The sequence below is a fragment of the Schistocerca nitens genome, chromosome 3 (assembly GCF_023898315.1).
Source record: "Schistocerca nitens isolate TAMUIC-IGC-003100 chromosome 3, iqSchNite1.1, whole genome shotgun sequence".
In the NCBI taxonomy this organism is placed as follows: Eukaryota; Metazoa; Arthropoda; class Insecta; order Orthoptera; family Acrididae; genus Schistocerca; species Schistocerca nitens.
In genome coordinates this window covers 751,663,656-751,685,702 of record NC_064616.1, presented here as the reverse complement: position 1 = coordinate 751,685,702, position 22,047 = coordinate 751,663,656, and the positions used below count along the sequence as shown (strand labels likewise).

Here is a 22,047-nt window from a genome sequence, read left to right as displayed (position 1 = left end):
TGCTTCCAGTTGCTGACCTGCTATATTGTAGCTAAATGATAAAGGATCTTTCTTGCTACGTATTCGCAGCACATTGCACTTGTCTACTGCCAAAAGTTTAGCTATTTAGTGACGGCAAACGCATTTACAACTTTTAAGTGCCAATAGAAAGGAATTTCGTGAATGCTGATAGTCTAATCCTTGAGAAAGCTGATCGTTTATGCTCCACCCATTTAGAGCGGTGATATGTGCAACGACGGACATTCTTTTTTCCGCTCCCTGTAACATCATCAAACTCGCTCAAAGCTAAGGAATTGTAGAAGTTTTCCAAATGGCTCCGTATATTATAACTAGATTGTCGAGTATCAGTCATGAAGTATGACCCAAACCACAATAAAATGAAACTTGGTAAAACTTAGTGCTGATTTCCTGTGTAGAAGTCACTCAGCAGAAAAAATACATCTGTCAGGCGTTCCTTGGCACAACGGATAGTGCGTACGACAGTCATGCACGAGGTCACATGTTCGAATCCTGGAAGGATTATACATCTTTTAAAAGTTTTACACAAACTACGAAAACACTGTTAGCAAGAACTAATTGTAGTAGTTGTTTCAATTGTGGGATTTATTATATACAGGGTGGTCAGAAAATGTGTGAAATGCTTGTAGGGATGTTACAGGGCAGGTTGTACTGAGACATAAACGTTAAGAAAGAAATTCGATGCGTTGCTCCGTTTCCGAGTTATTTAGCATACAATTTAGCCAATCGGGGCGTGGCGCGGTCACATTCAAGCGGCCTGCCAGGGGCGGTGTTGCCCAACGAGTGCTTTGTCTCGTTAGCTGAAACTTGAATTTACGCGCGCGACGATCTGATTGGCTAACTCCAATGCTAAATAACTCGGAAACGGCGCAACGTATCGAATTTTTTTTTGGTAACATTCATATCTCAGTACAACCTGCCTTGCAACATCCGTACAAGCGTTTCAGACATTTTCTGACCACACTGTATATCTCCACATTAGTCTTAGTCAGAAGCGGACAACAGCGGGGAAATGTACTTACTTGGCAAACAAACAATCCACTTTCTTTGGAAAGCATGTCTAGTGGTGAAGATATAGCCATACGTCCACAGTACAACAAGGTGTAGGACGATGAGATTGTACGGAGAAGTGTGTACAACATGCAGGTGACACAAACGTAAGGGCTGTGATGTACGAGAGTGTAAACTAATATTAGTGTCTGAAGCATTTTTATGTAAGATGGTGAAACTGCAAAAGTTTAAACAATAATGATCCTAGCTAGACAGTACGAAGATAAAAATATAGTTTCTAACAAAGTAAAAGGTGCGTGGTCACATTAACTAGAAAATCTATTTTTGAACGTGACGTGTGTGAACAGCGATTGCAAGCGTCAGCGCATGTAAACAGCAAGGAACACACAGTGTTATTCTGTTTCTGGTCGGTGTAGTGAAGATTTGTAATTGTGATTTGGTTTTCATATGACACGATTGTCGAGTTCGTTTAACAAATAAGTTAAAATGTACCTTCGGGTTAGATTCAAACACGCGATCTATGGACATTGTCTTCTGAAATTCGACGGTTTATTGCTCTAACAACTGAGCTACCGAACAATTGAGGTGCAATTAGGTAAAACGATAATTTTTACTAGGAGTTTAATTTCGTTGAATGACACTGTCCTTCGTTGTAATAGTGGGAGAGCGTACCTCGGAGATAAGTTAACGTTAATTTCACAGTACAACATAGTTTTAATTAAGTTGGTGAACTTGTATGTCGACATGGTAGTAATTTGTTAGTACAGTACGAGCACATTTTACGCATTTACTCATTCTCTGGAACACTCAAAAACAACTGTATGAGTTTTTTTAGATGTATTTGTCCACTGTGGTACTACACACCATTTGTAACCCATTTTCCGTAATGTAAATTCCAAAGCAAGTCATCACTGTGGATTAGCATTATGACAGTAGGAGAAGCGAGTTAGCCAGTGACGTCACAGGCATCACATGACTCGAATGGGGCGTTTTAGCGGCGTTCAAATTATTTGAATTTCATTTCCGTTTTTATAAAAGGATACTGAAATTCAAGAAGTAAAAAAGCATATTAGGAGCATAAAATCACATAATTAATCATTTAAGACAATATCCAGAAAACAGTCAGATACAATATTGTGTCTGCACAGTATCGCCGTGGTGCATTGTTTAATCGTGGATCTGAAATATCTATGAACTACACAAATATGAGTATATTATATGTTATATACGGTGGCGTGCTGAAAAGTAATCTCTCCGAATTTTTACTGTATAAACTCTTAAAATTTTTAAATAAAACAAACCTTATTAACATTCTACATCTTTATTCTTTATGTCTACATATCTGTAGCCCTCTGCCACTAAAAGGCTCCGAATTGTACCGTGTAACATGATGGTGTGTATCGTAACTAAGTCTGTGGGTGAGAAACAGCGGCTGCAGTCCGGAACCGAGGGACTACTACGGTCGCAGGTTCGAATCCTGCCTCGGGCATGGATGTGTGTGATGTCCTTAGGTTAGTTAGGTTTAAGTAGTTCTAAGTTCTAGGGGACTGATGACCTAAGATGTTAAGTCCCATAGTGCTCAGAGCCATTTGAACCATTTGAGAAACAGCGTGCTGTAATCGAATTTCGAATTAGAAGAGTTCATCCACAAATGCAGCATTCTCTCATTCAGAATGACAGTGCCACACCATACACGACCACTATGACATCTACAACATTCCGAGACCTTAGTTCACTGTCATCAGTCATCCTCCATGCAATCACAACTTTGCCCCATCCGATTTACATCTGTTCCCAAAACTTAAAGAACACCTTTGAAGACTTCACTTTGATAGTGATGATGCGGTGCTAGCAGAGGTGAGGTTGTGGCTTGCTCGACAAAGTCAAACATTCTACAGTGACCGTATCAACGAACTGGTCTCTCGTTGGGGGAAAATGTGTTCGTCGCCAAGGCGGCACTGTTGAGAAATCAATAGGCAGACATGAAGAACGAAAATGTAGAGTGTTAATAACTTTTGTGTTATTTAAAAAGCTATAAGAATTTTCGCATAAATAATTCGGAGGCATTACTTTTCAGCACGCCCTCGTACTTAAAACACTGTTTCTGCAAGCTCACTCGTTTTGGACGCGTATTTCTTCATCAGTGAAATATCATTTGAAATATTGCAGATTTTCATTTTTAGTTATGATTCTTCTGTTATTATGTCATACCGAGAGAGATTACTGTATGTATATAAGATATCTGATAAATTTTTCAATACATGCAAAGTACTGGGCGAGTGAAAAACAATTTTGTAACTTTGGAATGATATAGTAATTTATTGAGATAACTGACACAATCGGTAGATGTGTCATTTTGTAGCAGATCATCCAAGTTTCGCATAAAAGTATCAACTGTCAATTTCGTTCAATGTGACTACTATCTGTGATACAGCAAACATCCCACTGGTAAACGCTCGTTGCAGCAAGTCGGGCGTAACTTGTGCAACACCAGCGTAGGTCCGATTTTTCAGATGGACTAAATTGTTAGGGAGGGGAAGAACATACACACGGTCTTAAATGAAACACCAGAGGAAGAAATCCAGTGGTGTCAAGTTTGGAAGGCGAGGTTTCCATGCGGCTGGCATTCACGGCCGCTCCAGTGACTTGGGAAGCGACTATCGAGAAAACCTCGAGCTTTCGTGAGGAAATGAGGTGGGGCGCTGTCTTGCTGGTAGTAAACCATCCCATCTCGGTCATCTTCATCGATCTTTGGAATTAAAAAGTATTCCAGGGCCAGATACACAATATCAGTGACGGTTTTCTCCATGAAGAAGAAAGGGCCATACACTTTCAATTTGCTAAGGGCACGAAACACGTTAACTTTGTGGCTGTCACGAACATGTTCCATGGTTGCCTGTGGGTTTTCGCTGCCCCATATTCTATAGTTGTCGGTGTTCGCCATGCCACTGATATGAAATGTTGACTCATCTCTGAAAATTGTCGTGTTAAGGTATGTTTCGTCATCCTTTATCCGATACAACATTCCCGCACAGAATTCCCCATAAGCAACGGTATCTGCATCACTAATGTGCTTGTCACTGTGAATCTGTATGGTGCAAGTGTAGATGTCTAAGCAGTACTCGCCGAACAGTCTTTTGTGGGATGCCAGACTAGCGAGACGCACATGACACTGATTGTGGACTGCGGGCAAACCTCTCCTTAACCTGTTCTATATAATCATCAACCGAGCTGGGTTAATAATTGGCTCCTTTTACCGACCTCCCGACTCAGCAGCGTTAGTGGCAGAACAACTGAGAGAAAATTTGGAATACATTTCGCATAAATTTCCTCAGCATGTTATAGTCTTAGGTGGAGATTTCAATTTACCAGATATAGACTGGGACACTCAGATGTTTAGGACGGGTGGTAGGGACAGAGCATCGAGTGACATTATACTGAGTGCACTATCCGAAAATTACCTCGAGCAATTAAACACAGAACCGACTCGTGGAGATAACATCTTGGACCTACTGATAACAAACAGACCCGAACTTTTCGACTCTGTAAGTGCAGAACAGGGAATCAGTGATCATAAGGCCGTTGTAGCATCCCTGAATATGGAAGTTAATAGGAATATAAAAAAAGGGAGGAAGGTTTATCTGTTTAGGAAGAGTAATAGAAGGCAGATTTCAGACCACCTAACAGATCAAAACGAAAATTTCTGTTCCGACACTGACAATGTTGAGTGTTTATGGAAAAAGTTCAAGGCAATCCTAAAATGCGTTTTAGACAGGTACGTGCCGAGTAAAACTGTGAGGGACGGGAAAAACCCACCGTGGTACAACAACAAAGTTAGGAAACTACTGCGAAAGCAAAGAGAGCTTCACTCCAAGTTTAAATGCAGCCAAAACCTCTCAGACAAACAGAAGCTAAGCGATGTCAAAGTTAGCGTAAGGAGGGCTATGCGAGAAGCGTTCAGTGAATTCGAAAGTAAAATTCTATGTACAGACTTGACAGAAAATCGTAGGAAGTTCTGGTCTTACGTTAAATCAGTAAATGGCTCGAAACAGCATATCCAGACACTCCGGGATCATGATGGCATTGAAACAGAGGATGACACGAGTAAAGCTGAAATACTAAACACCTTTTTCCAAAGCTGTTTCACAGAGGAAGACCGCACTGCAGTTCCTTCTCTAAATCCTCGCACAAACGAAAAAATGTCTGACATCGAAATAAGTGTCCAAGGAATAGAAAAGCAACTGGAATCACTCAACAGAGGAAAGTCCACTGGACCTGACGGGATACCAATTCGATTCTACACAGAGTACGCGAAAGAACTTGCCCCCATTCTAACAGCCGTGTACCGCAAGTCTCTAGAGGAACGAAGGGTTCCAAATGATTGGAAAAGAGCACAGGTAGTCCCAGTCTTCAAGAAGGGTCGTCGAGCAGATGCGCAAAACTATAGACCTATATCTCTGACGTCGATCTGTTGTAGAATTTTAGAACATGTTTTTTGCTCGAGTATCATGTCGTTTTTGGAAACCCAGAATCTACTATGTAGGAATCAACATGGATTCCGGAAACAGCGATCGTGTGAGACCCAACTCGCGTTATTTGTTCATGAGACCCAGAAAATATTAGATACAGGCTCCCAGGTAGATGCTATTTTTCTTGACTTCCGGAAGGCGTTCGATACAGTTCCGCACTGTCGCCTGATAAACAAAGTAAGAGCCTACGGAATATCAGACCAGCTGTGTGGCTGGATTGAAGATTTTTTAGCAAACAGAACACAGCATGTTGTTATCAATGGAGAGACGTCTACAGACGTTAAGGTAACCTCTGGCGTGCCACAGGGGAGTGTTATGGGACCATTGCTTTTCACAATATATATAAATGACCTAGTAGATAGTGTCGGAAGTTCCATGCGGCTTTTCGCGGATGATGCTGTAGTATACAGAGAAGTTGCAGCATTAGAAAATTGTAGCGAAATGCAGGAAGATCTGCAGCGGATAGGCACTTGGTGCAGGGAGTGGCAACTGTCCCTTAACATAGACAAATGTAATGTATTGCGAATACATAGAAAGAAGGATCCTTTATTGTATGATTATATGATAGCGGAACAAACACTGGTAGCAGTTACTTCTGTAAAATATCTGGGAGTATGCGTGCGGAACGATTTGAAGTGGAATGATCATATAAAATTAATTGTTGGTAAGGCGGGTACCAGGTTGAGATTCATTGGGAGAGTGCTTAGAAAATGTGGTCCAGCAACAAAGGAGGTGGCTTACAAAACACTCGTTCGACCTATACTTGAGTATTGCTCATCAGTGTGGGATCCGTACCAGGTCGGGTTGACGGAGGAGATAGAGAAGATCCAAAGAAGAGCGGCGCGTTTCGTCACAGGGTTATTTGGTAACCGTGATAGCGTTACGGAGATGTTTAATAAACTCAAGTGGCAGACTCTGCAAGAGAGGCGCTCTGCATCGCGGTGTAGCTTGCTCGCCAGGTTTCGAGAGGGTGCGTTTCTGGATGAGGTATCGAGTATATTGCTTCCCCCTACTTATACCTCCCGAGGAGATCACGAATGTAAAATTAGAGAGATTAGAGCGCGCACGGAGGCTTTCAGACAGTCGTTCTTCCCGCGAACCATACGCGACTGGAACAGGAAAGGGAGGTAATGACAGTGGCACGTAAAGTGCCCTCCGCCACACACCGTTGGGTGGCTTGCGGAGTATGAATGTAGAGTAGAGTAGACGACCTGGTGAGTTACCATGTGGCAGTGAACAACCCATCTCAACAACGTTCTTGTGCCAAGAGTAAATTGCAGGTCGTCTTGGAGGTTCTTTAGCGTATTCGGTGAATCACAGTTGAGGTTGTTTACTACCAAATGACACACCTACCGATTCTGTAGGTTATCTCAATAAGTTTATATATCATTCCAAAGTTTTAAAGTCGTTTTCCTCTCACCCTGTATATGAAACTTGCTAAGTTTTAGTGACCTTTACCGCTACTTAACTCCAGGATTACTCTATTCAAGCAAATAGATTTCCTTGCTAGAAAAGTGGTCGTCAGCTGTTTGTGACAACTTAGGCTATCCGCGTACACATCCAGGAGCGACCCAAACTTTCATATTCCACGGAGTCCACAACCCTTTCTCCCTCACATTTCGTAATTCCAGCTCAGGGAGAAAGAAATATTTTATTGTCATTTTCGTCCGTCGAGGTATGGATCCATCACTAACGGTTAGCATTTCTTTGTTTATACAGACACTGTAGAACATCGATAATGTATTCTTCATATTTCTTCAGGAAGTTCACTGTTGACCATCGCGAACTTTGTTGGCGGCTTCTCTTGAAGTAGTAGCAAGAGAGGCGTGCCTACAGCGGTTCGCCCAACGACCGTACTGGACATAGGGGTGGTACTATGTCGTCTTTGCGGAGAGTCTGAGGGGAATGAACGTTTCCAGACTGAACTCCTCATCGTCATGCGGACACAGCGCCTGGCATGTGGCGTGTCGTGCCACTGGGTACACATCACGGTCATACCTGGTTCGCATGGCCAGTAAATTAGGCAGCAGCCCTTAAATTCCTGACGTGCTGAGGTCGGTGGCTGTACGCAATCTTCGAGGTCACCGTGACACTAGATTTCAAGAAGGTAACACAAGACCGCATGTTGTCCGTGCTGTCTGGACCTACCACGATACAGACGGTATTCGACTGTTGTCATGGCCAGCACATTCTCCAGATCTGTCACCCACTAGAACGACTTGTCATGGATTACCACGCTACTCGCAGTAGTTCGTTTGAAAAGAGCACGGCTAATTTACTTCCCCACCCTATCGTAATCCGAGCTTGTGCTTCCTCATAACGGAGCTGTCGAGGGGGCGATAAAATCTAATCTTCCTTCCTTATTTTCACTCTCACGCAATCTCGCTGCAGTGAGGTTCCGTACAATAGGTACATATGCTGCTTCAACACTGTTTCCTGCCGTACCCTAGCCGTACCATATCCCAAACAATGACACTGTGAAACGAATGGACGTGAGGTCCTACAGACAGCAAATTGCATTAATATAAAAAAATTGCTGGAGGCGCTGTGAATTATGGTACGAGTGTCAAAATACACTACTGGCCATTAAAATTGCTACACCAAGAAGAAATGCACATAATAAACGGGTATTCATTGGACAAATATATTATACTAGAACTGACATGTGATTACATTTTCACGCAATTTGGGTACATAGATCCTGAGAAATCAGTACCCAGAACAACCACCTCTGGCCGTAATAACGGCCTTGATACGCCTGGGCATTGAGTCAAACAGAGCCTGGATAGCGTGTACAGGTATAGCTGCCCATGCAGCTTCAACACGATACCACAGTTCATCAAGAGTAGTGACTGGCGTATTGTGGCGACCCAGTTGCTCGGCCAACATTGAACAGACGTTTTCAATTAGTGAGAGATCTGGACAATGTGGTGGCCAAGGTAGCAGTCGAACATTTTCTGTATCTAGAAAGGCCCGTACAGAACCTGCAACATGCGGTCGTGCATTATCCTGCTGAAATGTAGGGTTTCGTATGATTCAAATAAAGGGTAGAGCCACGGGTCGTAACACATCTGAAATGTAACGTCCACTGTTCAAAGTGCCGTCAATGCGAACAAGAGGTGACCGAGACGTGTAACCAATGGCACCCCATACCGTCACGCCGGGTGATACGCCAATATGGTGATGACGAATACACGCTTCCAATGAGCGTTCACCGCGATATCTCCAAACACGGATGCGACCATCATGATGCTGTAAACAGAACCTGGATTCATCCGAAAAAATGACGTTTTGCCATTCGTGCACCCAGTTTCGTCGTTGAGTACACCATCGCAGGCGCTCCTGTCTGTGATGCAGCGTCAAGGGTAACCGCAGCTATGGTCGCCGAGCTGATAGTCCATGCTGCTGGAAACGTCGTCGAACTGTTCGTGCAGATGGTTGTTGTCTTGCAAACGTCCCCATCTGTTGACTCAGGGATCGAGACGTGGTTGCACGATCCGTTACAGCCATGCGGATAAGATGCCTGTCATCTCGACTGCTAATGATACGAGGCTGTTGGGATCCAGTACGGTGTTCCGTATTGCCCTCCTGAACCCACCGATTCCATATTCTGCTAACAGTCATTGGATCTCCACCACCGCGAGTAGCAATGCCGCGATACGATAAACCGCAATCGCGATAGGCTACAATCCGACCTTTATCAAAGTCGGAAACGTGATGGTACGCATTTCTGCTCGTTACACGAGGCATCACAACAACGTTTCACCAGGCAACGTCGGTCAACTGTTGTTTGTGTATAAGAAACTTTCCTCATGTCAGCACGTTGTAGGTGTCGCCACCGTCGCCAACCTTGTGTGAATGCTCTGAAAAGCTAATCATATGCATATCACAGCATCTTCTTCTTGTGGGTTAAATTTCACGTCTGTAGCACGTCATCTTCGTGGTGTAGCAATTTTAATGGCCAGTAGTGTACAAACTGGTAACAAGATTTTTACCCATGAGGTTCCCATTAATTTTGAAGGAGAATATTATTGACGGGTCCAAAGCCCATAAAGTGTTTTTTTTTATTTTTTTATTTTTATTGGAAATAGAAGACCCATATCTGCACTTTATCTTTATTGCATTCACTTAACATTCGACCTTTGCGACTAGTTGTGGGATCGCAGTCCAATTCTACTCCTGCCAGCGGCCAAGACGTCAGGTTGCAATCCATCGTCACAGCCAGTCACACCAAAGTAAATTACATAGGAATGTGATTTACATCGACTAGGAACTGTACACATTGTCAAGTGCTAACTTTGACTCCAACAAGAAATAAATTCACTGCAGATCATTGCATACTAAATTGCGTTCCCTGGTTATCGTGAGGCTTCCTTTAGTTTATCTTACTCTTCATACTACTCAACATGTTATAGGTTGTTGGTTGTTAGTTCAGTATATAAATTTTAACTGAAATCCGTATGTGTACTAATCACACAAAAAGTGAGTAGTAGCTGTAGTTTTCTCGGTAGCTCGGGAAAATCAACATGGTTCACTCGCCCACTGTGGCTACCTCGAGGCCGGCCGAAGTGGCCGTACGGTTAAAGGCGCTGCAGTCTGGAACCGCAAGACCGCTACGGTCGCAGGTTCGAATCCTGCCTCGGGCATGGATGTTTGTGATGTCCTTAGGTTAGTTAGGTTTAACTAGTTCTAAGTTCTAGGGGACTAATGACCTCAGCAGTTGAGTCCCATAGTGTTCAGAGCCCCACCCCCCCTTTGCTACCTCGAGCCTCAACACCAAGAACACCAACTATATGTCAATAGGCGAACGGCATTATCTCCTTGAATACACCGGTTCCCGTCAGATGACAGGAGCTATGCAAAGCCGAGCGTGACTGGTACTTGGATAGGCAACCAGCCGGGTACGTCACACACTGTTGGCAATTTTCCCTTTGCCTTTCCTGCTAAGGGTAAAGTTTCTAATCGCCAGATTTTACGCGAAAGCCCTGAATTGAATTTTAATTCCCTCCACAGTGTCTCGTGAAATGAGGACATGTGATAATGTTGATGGTGAATTGCCCATCAGTTATGGGAGGGAGAGGTGGTTGACAATAAGCCACCTTTTCCCTTCTCTCGTCACTGTCATACAAAAGAAACGTGACACCACACTACTCAGACACCCAATACAATCATCTATACATATCAGATACACTCAACACACAAATCTCACACTTAACAAAGGACGAGTACCACTGTGCACGAAGGATAGGGGAAACGTTTGCTATTAGGTGACTGAACCTGACCCTCGAGGTCTCCCACTCAATCGTGCCAAAAGATTTAACCTTTTTTTACTACACTGTGTGATCAAAAGTATTCGGACACACCCAAAAAATACACGTTTTCATATAAGGGGCATTGTGCTCCCACCTACTGTCAGGTACTCCATATCAGCGACTTCAGTAGTCATTAGACATCGTGAGAGAGCAGAATGGGGCGCTCCGCAGAACTCGCGGACTTCGAACGTGGTCAGGTGATTGGGTGTCACTTGCGTCATACGTCTGTACGCGAGATTTCCACACTCCTACGCATTTCTAGGTCCACTGTTTCCGATGTGATAGTGGAGTGAGAACGTGAAGGGACACGTGCAGCACAAAAGCGTACAGGCCGACCTCGTCTGTTGACTGACAGAAACCGCCGACAGGTGAAGAGAACAGTAATGTGTAACAGGCAGACATCTATCCAGACTATCACACAGGAATTCCAAACTTCATCAGGATCCACTGCAAGTACTGTGACAGTTAGGCGGGAGGTGAGACAACTTGGATTTCATGGTCGAGTGGCTGCTCATAAGCCACACATCACGCCGGTAAATGCCAAACGTCGCCTCGCTTGTTGTAAGGAGCGTAAACATCGGACGATTGAACAGTGGAAAAACGTTGTGTGGAGTGATGAATCACGGTACACAATGTAGCGATCCGATGGCAGAGTGTGGGTATGGCGAATTCCTTGTGAACGTCATCTGCCAGCGTGTTTAGTGCCCACCTGTAAAATTCGGAGACGGTGTTGTTATTGTGTGGTCGTGTTTTTCATGGAGGGGGCTTCCACCCCTTGTTGTTTTGCATGGCACTATCATAGCACAGGCCTACATTGCCGTTTTAAGCACTTTCTTGCTTCCCACTGTTGAAGAGCAATTCGGGGTGTCGATTGAATCTTTCAATACGATCGAGCACCTGTTCATAATGCACGGCCTGTGACGGAGTGGTTGCACGACAATAATATCCCTGTAGTGGACTGACCTGCGCAGGGTCCTGACCTGAATCTTATAGAACACCTTTGGGATGTTTTGAAGCACCGACGTCGTGCCAGGCCTCACCGACCGACATCGATACCTCTCCTCAGTGCAGCACTCCGTGAGGAATGGGCTGCCATTCCCCAAGAAACCTTCCAGCACCTGACTGAACGTATGCTTGCGAGAGTGGAAGCTGTCATCAAGGCTAAGGGTGGGCGCCGATATTGAATTCCAGCATTACCGATGGAGGACGCCACGAACTTGTAAGATATTTTCAGCCAGGTGTCCGGATACTTTTGACCACATAGTGTATATACCAATTAAGTAATACAACTCTGAATATGAAAGAGTGAGTACGTGTTTTGGACCACCCTGTACAGTAGTACCCCGTGCATAATAAATCAAATACTTCTCAGCGCCCAGTCTACATAATAGTGACTACTTCCGTTTTGCAGTCAGTGTCATCTACTGATACCGGGTCACGTCGGAGAAATCACTTTCTCCGTCGAATGTCCCTCTATTTTCTTCTCTCTTTAAGGTCGTTAGGTTGGACGGTAAACTTTCTGCTCTAACCTACAGCAATAAATACCTTTACAGTTAATTTGTTTACTGGCCATCAAATGTTAATACAACTTAAATCGCTGGGTCTTTGTACGCGGGAAAAATTTAAGTTGACAAGCACGATATGCGAACCGAAGACACTAACAGTTGAAGTTCCAGGCGTTCAACGTGTATCACAGGATGCAATCAGTGGGTCTTGATAATAATGTGAGCATGTTCAGAGTGTTGGACACGACGAAGGCCACGGTAGCACAGATATCCAGGGGAAGTCAAATGGCTCTGAGCACTATGGGACTTAACTTCTGAGGTCGTCAGTCACCTAGAACTTAGAACTACTTAAACCTAACTAACCTAAGGACATCACACACATCCATGCCCGAGGCAGGATTCATACCTGCGACCGTAGTGGTCTAGCGGTTTCAGACTGTAGCGCCTAGAACCGCTCGGCCACCCCGGCCGGCTCCAGAGGAAATGTTTCAGAGTCCATCATCTGTTTCCGAACACTTATGATAAAAGTCAACACGGCGAGTCGACGTATTCAGCTGAGTCCAGCCATGCAGAGAGATTTCGTAATCAAAGTCCAAAGGCAGTGGCGTTGAGAATACGATGGCTTAGTGATCCTGGCGCTCACCTGTTTGAGTGGCTACCCGAAGGGAGCAATACTGTGCCCGAAGGGAGCAAATGTCCGCCAATACTGTGGTCAGTCATATGGCTATTTCCGCAGTTCCTATGCGGTTGATTTGCGTGGCGGGTGGTCGCACAGGAAGTTACAGCTGCTTGTGGACTTGCTAAACCCACGAATTCCTAGGTCTCTGCCACCAATACGTCTTCCATTGATGGAAAAGATATGAAACTTTTTTATGCGTAGACCTACGCATTTATACATCAGAGTTTCGTCAGTCTGAAAAAAGTTCCCCCCCCCCTCCCCCGCTCCCGCCCAAGAAAGACTCTTTCGTTTATACACTCCTGGAAATGTAAAAAAGAACACATTGACACCGGTGTGTCAGACCCACCATACTTGCTCCGGACACTGCGAGAGGGCTGTACAAGCAATGATCACACGCACGGCACAGCGGACACACCAGGAACCGCGGTGTTGGCCGTCGAATGGCGCTAGCTGCGCAGCATTTGTGCACCGCCGCCGTCAGTGTCAGCCAGTTTGCCGTGGCATACGGAGCTCCATCGCAGTCTTTAACACTGGTAGCATGAGCGACAGCGTGGACGTGAACCGTATATGCAGTTGACGGACTTTGAGCGAGGGCGTATAGTGGGCATGCGGGAGGCCGGGTGGACGTACCGCCGAATTGCTCAACACGTGGGGCGTGAGGTCTCCACAGTACATCGATGTTGTCGCCAGTGGTCGGCGGAAGGTGCACGTGCCCGTCGACCTGGGACCGGACCGCAGCGACGCACGGATGCACGCCAAGACCGTAGGATCCTACGTAGTGCCGTAGGGGACCGCACCGCCACTTCCCAGCAAATTAGGGACACTGTTGCTCCTGGGGTATCGGCGAGGACCATTCGCAACCGTCTCCATGAAGCTGGGCTACGGTCCCGCACACCGTTAGGCCGTCTTCCGCTCACGCCTCAACATCGTGCAGCCCGCCTCCAGTGGTGTCGCGACAGGCGTGAATGGAGGGACGAATGGAGACGTGTCGTCTTCAGCGATGAGAGTCGCTTTTGCCTTGGTGCCAATGATGGTCGTATGCGTGTTTGGCGCCGTGCAGGTGAGCGCCACAATCAGGACTGCATACGACCGAGGCACACAGGGCCAACACCCGGCATCATGGTGTGGGGAGCGATCTCCTACACTGGCCGTACACCACTGGTGATCGTCGAGGGGACACTGAATAGTGCACGGTACATCCAAACCGTCATCGAACCCATCGTTCTACCATTCCTAGACCGGCAAGGGAACTTGCTGTTCCAACAGGACAATGCACGTCCGCATGTATCCCGTGCCACCCAACGTGCTCTAGAAGGTGTAAGTCAACTACCCTGGCCAGCAAGATCTCCGGATCTGTCCCCCATTGAGCATGTTTGGGACTGGATGAAGCGTCGTCTCACGCGGTCTGCACGTCCAGCACGAACGCTGGTCCAACTGAGGCGCCAGGTGGAAATGGCATGGCAAGCCGTTCCACAGGACTACATCCAGCATCTCTACGATCGTATCCATGGGAGAATAGCAGCCTGCATTGCTGCGAAAGGTGGATATACACTGTACTAGTGCCGACAGTGTGCATGCTCTGTTGCCTGTGTCTATGTGCCTGTGTTTCTGTCAGTGTGATCATGTGATGTATCTGACCCCAGGAATGTGTCAATAAAGTTTCCCCTTCCTGGGACAATGAATTCACGGTGTTCTTATTTCAATTTCCAGGAGTGTACATGCCAGGCAGATTCGAAGAGGAGAGAAGAGAAACCTGGAGGATGAGGAGTATAAGTATGGAGGATTTTAAAATTTAGGTACTACATGTAGAAATGTGAGAACAAAATATTTGAACCTAATTTTCTCTGTTTTACATTTTGTACATTATTACAAGCCATTTCTCAATCAGTATATGCGCCAATGCTATGAAATTTTCACGAACTGTTCATAACGTGTTACTGTCTCAATTGGTGAGTGGTACTTAAGATAGGTAAATAAATTAGTGAAATCAATGTGAAGTGAAATAGAAATTAGAAAATAAATGAAAAACTTAGTTTAGTTTAGAAGAGTTACACACTGGCAAATAGCGGGCAGAGCAGAAGAGGCAATGACCGTGAAGTCAGCACGTTCAGGAGAAGCCATCGCCCTCCCCACATAAGTGGACGCTGTCGACTCAGCCGTCAGGGCATCGCCCGACCGGCTCACGTGTTTCTCAATTGTCACATGTGACCAAAGGCCCTCGCCTACATTCGAAGAGCTAATGACCGACGTTAAGAAGATTCTTTGAGAAGCTTTTCAACGTGACAGAAGAGGCGATGTCCGTGAAGTCGTTCACCTCCAGTGAATTGAAGTAAATAAATACGCGAGACGCAGTGGGCCCGACAGAGTAGTTTTCAGTTCAGTTTCGGTGCTGAAGACCGTCATGCAGGAAGAGACTACATTGTACACAGAAGCACCAAGTCCGCCGCTGTAATGGAATAGCAAGCAGCAGCCTCGCCGCCAGAAGACAGAAGTTAGAAGGTATTTGAAGACTGATTTTTACGTACCCGGGTGACTCGTGAGGACGGGAAGGAGACGGCCTCACATCAGCAGTCACCTGTGAGCTGGTGATGAAGATCTGTCAGCCAAAGACTGGCAAGCGGGAGTCCGTTGTTCGAGTCTGGGACACTGGCCTTCCCCCGCCGCGCCGCTCAGCTGGCCGACGCACAACACACACAGCCGCATAGAGAAGAGAAACACTGGGACGCCACATCCAAGGTATCACCATCAGATTCACGACTTCGTTCTCAATATTTAAACGGGCCACCTCACGACACGCGTCTCCAGTCAACTGGGCGAAACAGCGACACGAGATACACACCGCCACGGACTCCAGCTTGCCAGTCTTCGGCTGACAGACCTACATGTACAGAGCTACATGTACAAATATGATTGATGCATGAATAGAACCGTAAACTCGTCGAGTTTGCATTGTGCTCACAAGTTGACATTACGAGTGCCGTGCCTTGACAAAATGGCAACAAAGCAAAAAAAGCGTTTTTGTGTACTGGAATACGTGAGATATTTTTCCGTTACAACAGTGTAGTGTGCATTCAGAAGGAATTATAGAAAAGGACCGCCGTGTAAAAAGAGCATTGTGCGTTAGTATCGACAGTTTAGGGGCACTGGTTGTTCCTGTAAATACACTCCTGGAAATGTAAAAAAGAACACATTGACACCGGTGTGTCAGACCCACCATACTTGCTCCGGACACTGCGAGAGGGCTGTACAAGCAATGATCACACGCACGGCACAGCGGACACACCAGGAACCGCGGTGTTGGCCGTCGAATGGCGCTAGCTGCGCAGCATTTGTGCACCGCCGCCGTCAGTGTCAGCCAGTTTGCCGTGGCATACGGAGCTCCATCGCAGTCTTTAACACTGGTAGCATGAGCGACAGCGTGGACGTGAACCGTATATGCAGTTGACGGACTTTGAGCGAGGGCGTATAGTGGGCATGCGGGAGGCCGGGTGGACGTACCGCCGAATTGCTCAACACGTGGGGCGTGAGGTCTCCACAGTACATCGATGTTGTCGCCAGTGGTCGGCGGAAGGTGCACGTGCCCGTCGACCTGGGACCGGACCGCAGCGACGCACGGATGCACGCCAAGACCGTAGGATCCTACGTAGTGCCGTAGGGGACCGCACCGCCACTTCCCAGCAAATTAGGGACACTGTTGCTCCTGGGGTATCGGCGAGGACCATTCGCAACCGTCTCCATGAAGCTGGGCTACGGTCCCGCACACCGTTAGGCCGTCTTCCGCTCACGCCTCAACATCGTGCAGCCCGCCTCCAGTGGTGTCGCGACAGGCGTGAATGGAGGGACGAATGGAGACGTGTCGTCTTCAGCGATGAGAGTCGCTTTTGCCTTGGTGCCAATGATGGTCGTATGCGTGTTTGGCGCCGTGCAGGTGAGCGCCACAATCAGGACTGCATACGACCGAGGCACACAGGGCCAACACCCGGCATCATGGTGTGGGGAGCGATCTCCTACACTGGTCGTACACCACTGGTGATCGTCGAGGGGACACTGAATAGTGCACGGTACATCCAAACCGTCATCGAACCCATCGTTCTACCATTCCTAGACCGGCAAGGGAACTTGCTGTTCCAACAGGACAATGCACGTCCGCATGTATCCCGTGCCACCCAACGTGCTCTAGAAGGTGTAAGTCAACTACCCTGGCCAGCAAGATCTCCGGATCTGTCCCCCATTGAGCATGTTTGGGACTGGATGAAGCGTCGTCTCACGCGGTCTGCACGTCCAGCACGAACGCTGGTCCAACTGAGGCGCCAGGTGGAAATGGCATGGCAAGCCGTTCCACAGGACTACATCCAGCATCTCTACGATCGTCTCCATGGGAGAATAGCAGCCTGCATTGCTGCGAAAGGTGGATATACACTGTACTAGTGCCGACAGTGTGCATGCTCTGTTGCCTGTGTCTATGTGCCTGTGGTTCTGTCAGTGTGATCATATGATGTATCTGACCCCAGGAATGTGTCAATAAAGTTTCCCCTTCCTGGGACAATGAATTCACGGTGTTCTTATTTCAATTTCCAGGAGTGTATTTGCAGGTAAGACACTGAACTGTTAGCTTTTTTACCCCTGCTCTCGTCGATGGTGTAAAATGCTTTTGTTGTAAATCCACCAGGATCAGTACCAATTCCCTTGAGCACTTCAATTCTGCCATTATTTCCGTTATTCTAAAATAAAACTGCATCATAGACACCTATTTTGAGTACTTCAAGTCCACAGCATGTCCTTTTGAGCATCTAATCCAAATTAAATTATTGAGGCTCTCATTTGCATTTTGTGTCTTTCCGTGAACACTTCCTCAATAAATCAGTGTTTGCAAGGAACCTGAATGTGGGCTTAATTGCATTCATAACAGGTTCTGGTAATGAGTGTTTATGTGAATACGTCTCATTTCTGTTTTCGAACTTCCACCAATCGTCTTTCGGACACAGATTGTGCATTGGTGTTTGCTCAGTGGATAGTTTGTGGAAAAAATTGCCCACATAGCACGCCTCATTGCCTCTAAATTTTGTGTGTTTTTCCTGATAGCTCTCCCATAAAATAACTGAAGAGAATCGATTCCTTTCAGAGTGAGCTTGTCTTTTCTACGTTCCACCTACTAACGTGTATTACTATTGTCAAAACGCAAATAAACCGTATGCAAGAAAGTTTTCAGGCAAAGACATAGATGTCAGCCAGAGATATAGATGTCGGCCAAAGATATCGAAAGAAAATAGCCTTCGCACTGAAAAAATTTCGCTGAAGCAAGCAGTTTCTCAAATGTCGGAAAAAGTGAGAGAGGCCGCCAGTGAAGAGTTAATCAGTTCAACAATTTAAAAGCATTTCTGAAGCTGCTATCACGATAAAATTCACACACAACATAGATTAAGCTGTGTAGATCAAGAAAATATTTTGGAAAAATCGATTTTTTTGGACCAAATTCCGTTACATCCTCTCGTAAGCGAATGTACTGCATAGTCCACATAATTAAACGGTTCTGTTAAATCAAAGAAAATTCTTGTTCTCCTCAGTCTGACGTTTAGCCCTGACGGTGTCTCACAAGAAAAAGGTAAATTGCATTTTCTTCAGATACTTCCTTGAATTGTATGCTCCTTGGAGCACTCTCATTCTTCCCAAGCGGTAGCGGTCTGCGAATTTTTCAGACGGTGCCTCCTGGCCTACGAGAGTAATGGTTTCATAGCCCGCCCGGTTGGCCGTGCGGTCTAACGCACGGCTTTCCGGGCGGGAAGGAGCGCCTGGTCCCCGGCACGAATCCACCCGGCGGATTTGTGTCGAGGTCCGGTGAACCGGACAGTCTGTGGATGGTTTTTAGGCGGTTTTCCATCTGCCTCGGAGAATTCGGGCTGGTTCCCCTTATTCCGCCTCAGTTACACTATGTCGGCAATTGCTGCGCAAACAAGTTCTCCACATACGCGTACACCACCGTTACTCTATCACACAAACATAAGGGTTACACTCGTCTGGTGTGAGACGTTCCTTGGGGGGTCCACCGGGGGCCGAACCGCACAATAACCCTGGGTTCGGTGTGGAGCGGCGGAGTGGTGAAGTGGACTGCGGTAGTCGTCGTGGGGTTGTGGACCACTGCGGCTGGGCGGGGACGGAGCCTCTCCGTCGTTTCTAGGACACTGGTTCACATACGATATAATAGAATGTTTTCATACTGTCTGCAGGCAAGGAGATGGTGGACTACATAGCGGACTACCTGGAGCACATCCGCGAGCGGCGCGTCTATCCGGCCGTGCAGCCCGGTTACCTGCGCGAGTTGGTTCCGGAGCACGCGCCGCAGGAGCCCGAGCCTTGGGAGGACATCATGGCCGACGTGGAGCGCGTCGTCATGCCGGGGGTCAGTTCCTCTCTCTCTCTAACTCTCTTTTCCTTTTCTACCTACGGCGACAGCGAGGCGAAAAGTTAGCGGCCTGGCACACACATGGTCTTAACATTTTGGTTTCATTACGTTGGTACATTTTGCACAATCACTCAAGCCAAATACGAGGTTGAGTCAAATGAAAACCTTAAATATTTTTTAAAATATTGTTTATTGTGCAGAAGTGGTACAAAGCTGTATCACTTTTCAACATAATCTCCCCCACGCTCAATGTAAGTCCTCCAGCGCTTACAAAGTGCATAAATTTCTTTAGAAAAACATTCTTTTGGTAGTCCGCGCAACCACTCGTGCACCGCGTGGCGTACCTCTTCATCAGAACAGAACTTCTTTACTCCCATTGCGTCTTTGAGTGGTCCAAACACATGGAAATCACTTGGGGAAAGGTCTGGTGAGTATGGTGGATGAGGAAGACACTCAAAATGCAGGTCTGTGATTGTTGCAACTGTTGTACGGCCAGTGTGGGGCCTTGCATTGTCATGTTGCAAAAGGACACCTGCTGACAGCAATCCACGTCGCTTTGATTTGATTGCAGGCCGCAGACGATTTTTTAGGAGATCTGTGTATGATGCACTGTTGACAGTGGTCCCTCTAGGCATGTAATGCTCAAAAATGACGTCTTGTTCGTCCCAAAAGAGAGTCAGCATAACCTTCCCAGCTGATGGTTCTGTTCGGAACTTCTTTGGTTTTGGTGATGAGGAATGGCGCCATTCTTTGCTCGCTATCTTCGTTTCCGGTTGGTGGAAGTGAACCCAGGTTTCGTCCTCAGTAAGGATTCTTGCAAGGAAGCCATCACCTTCTCATTCAAAGCGCCGAAGAAGTTCTTCACAAGCATCAACACGTCGTTCTCTCAATTCAGGAGTCAGTTGCCGTGGCTGGAGCACATCATGCACAGTGTGGTGTGCTGACACATGACTAATCTGTCAACATGCTGCAGTGTCATTCAGTGTCACTCGGCGGTTTTCCTTCACTATGGCTTCAACTGCTGCAATGTTCTGTGGAGTCACAACTCGTTGTGCCTGACATTGGACGAGGAGCATCTTCCACTGAAGTCACACCATTTGCGAACTTCCTACTCCATTCGTAGACTTGCTGCAGCGACAAACATGCATCACTGTACTGGACCTTCATTCGTCGATGAATTTCAATAGGTTTCACATCTTCACTACGGAAAAACCGAATAACAGAACGCTGTTCTTCCCTCGTGCATGTCACAAGTGGGGTGGCCATCTTTATACTGATACTGCGACGGTATGTGTGCATCTGCACTATGCTGCCACCTACAGACTACTCTGCACGCTGTTTGCAGCACGCTTACCAACTTACAGGATAACGGCGCGAAATTTCGATTTGTTATTACAAATTTAAGGTTTTCATTTGACTCACCCTCGTATGATTTTGATCAACGGAATAATTTCTTTACACGGCTTATTAAAGTATTCGTGTTGTGTGCCTTTCGTTCAAATTGATAAAATCGAATAGCGATCCATAAAATTAACTTATTTTTGATGGTTCATTACCAACGGCTATCAGTACAGACTTTGGTATCTACAAGCAGTGCACTCATTTATTTTAAGCGGCGAATCATGGGTGGTAAAATCCAGTGTGGCTGTAGTTCTTTCGAAACTAATCCACGATAAAGACTTTTTAATACTGTAACTACTTGAAACGCTCCTTTCGTCCGTCCTCGTAGCTTCCGTGACGTTGCTCTCAGTAGCCACACACTCTTTGCGATGCACGGCTGGCGTGACAAACTACGCGACACACAGTGTAACAAAAAGTTATTGCCAATCTTTAAGGAAGAAAACATGCTATGTGTATACGGGTGTGGAAACGCGTTATTTCCATCTCAGAGCTCGTTTTATACTACTCTTCAGCGCATTAATCATGGGAAATGTATAGGAAAAGAAAGTATCAGCACAGTGTGAATCTCTTTCCTAAATGAACTGTTCAAAATACCCTCCGTTAGCAAGGATACATGCATTAACCAGCCGTCGTATTAAATTCCCTGAAGTGCTGCTTTATCTCTGGAGAATTACGTATTATTTCACGGCCTTCCACAATACGATCGACAAGACTCTGTATGTCTTGTACCGGTGTTCCATACGCAAGAGCTATCAAACGCCCTCGCAAATAAAAGTGTAATGGGTTTAGCTCCAGAGAGCGTGGAGGTCAAGGAATTGGTCCACCTCTACCATCTATCTGTCACAGAATTTGTGTTTTAGAAGCCTACCAACACTGGCACTGAAATGAAGAGGAGCTCCATCGTGCATGAAATAAATGTTTTGTTGTACCCGTAAAGGTACATATCCTAGCAGAACAGGTAGAATATTCTCTAAGAAAGAGTGGTAAGTTTCTCCGATGAGCCTGAGCTACGAACTTGAGGCGCCAACAAACATTTACCAACAATGCCGGCTCAGACGTTGACAGAACATCTTTGTTGACGACATAACTAGACAATTTCGTAAGGATTCTCGACAACCCATAATGAGGAATAGGAGTGGACCCAAAACGGAACCTTGTAGGACTAATTTCGTGATTTTTTTCCCCTTGTCAC

At 46.2% G+C, this 22,047-nt stretch overlaps 1 protein-coding gene across 2 annotated transcripts in view; it reads left to right on the top strand.

Annotated features, from left to right (window-relative positions):
* Positions 1-22,047, top strand: part of LOC126249747 (histidine decarboxylase) — a 413,856-nt gene that overhangs the window by 162,805 nt on the left and 229,004 nt on the right. For both annotated transcript variants that reach the window (XM_049951428.1, XM_049951427.1), the window contains exon 3: positions 19,279-19,451. In XM_049951428.1, coding sequence (XP_049807385.1) covers positions 19,279-19,451 — 173 coding nt within the window. The remainder of the gene's footprint in view (positions 1-19,278; positions 19,452-22,047) is intronic.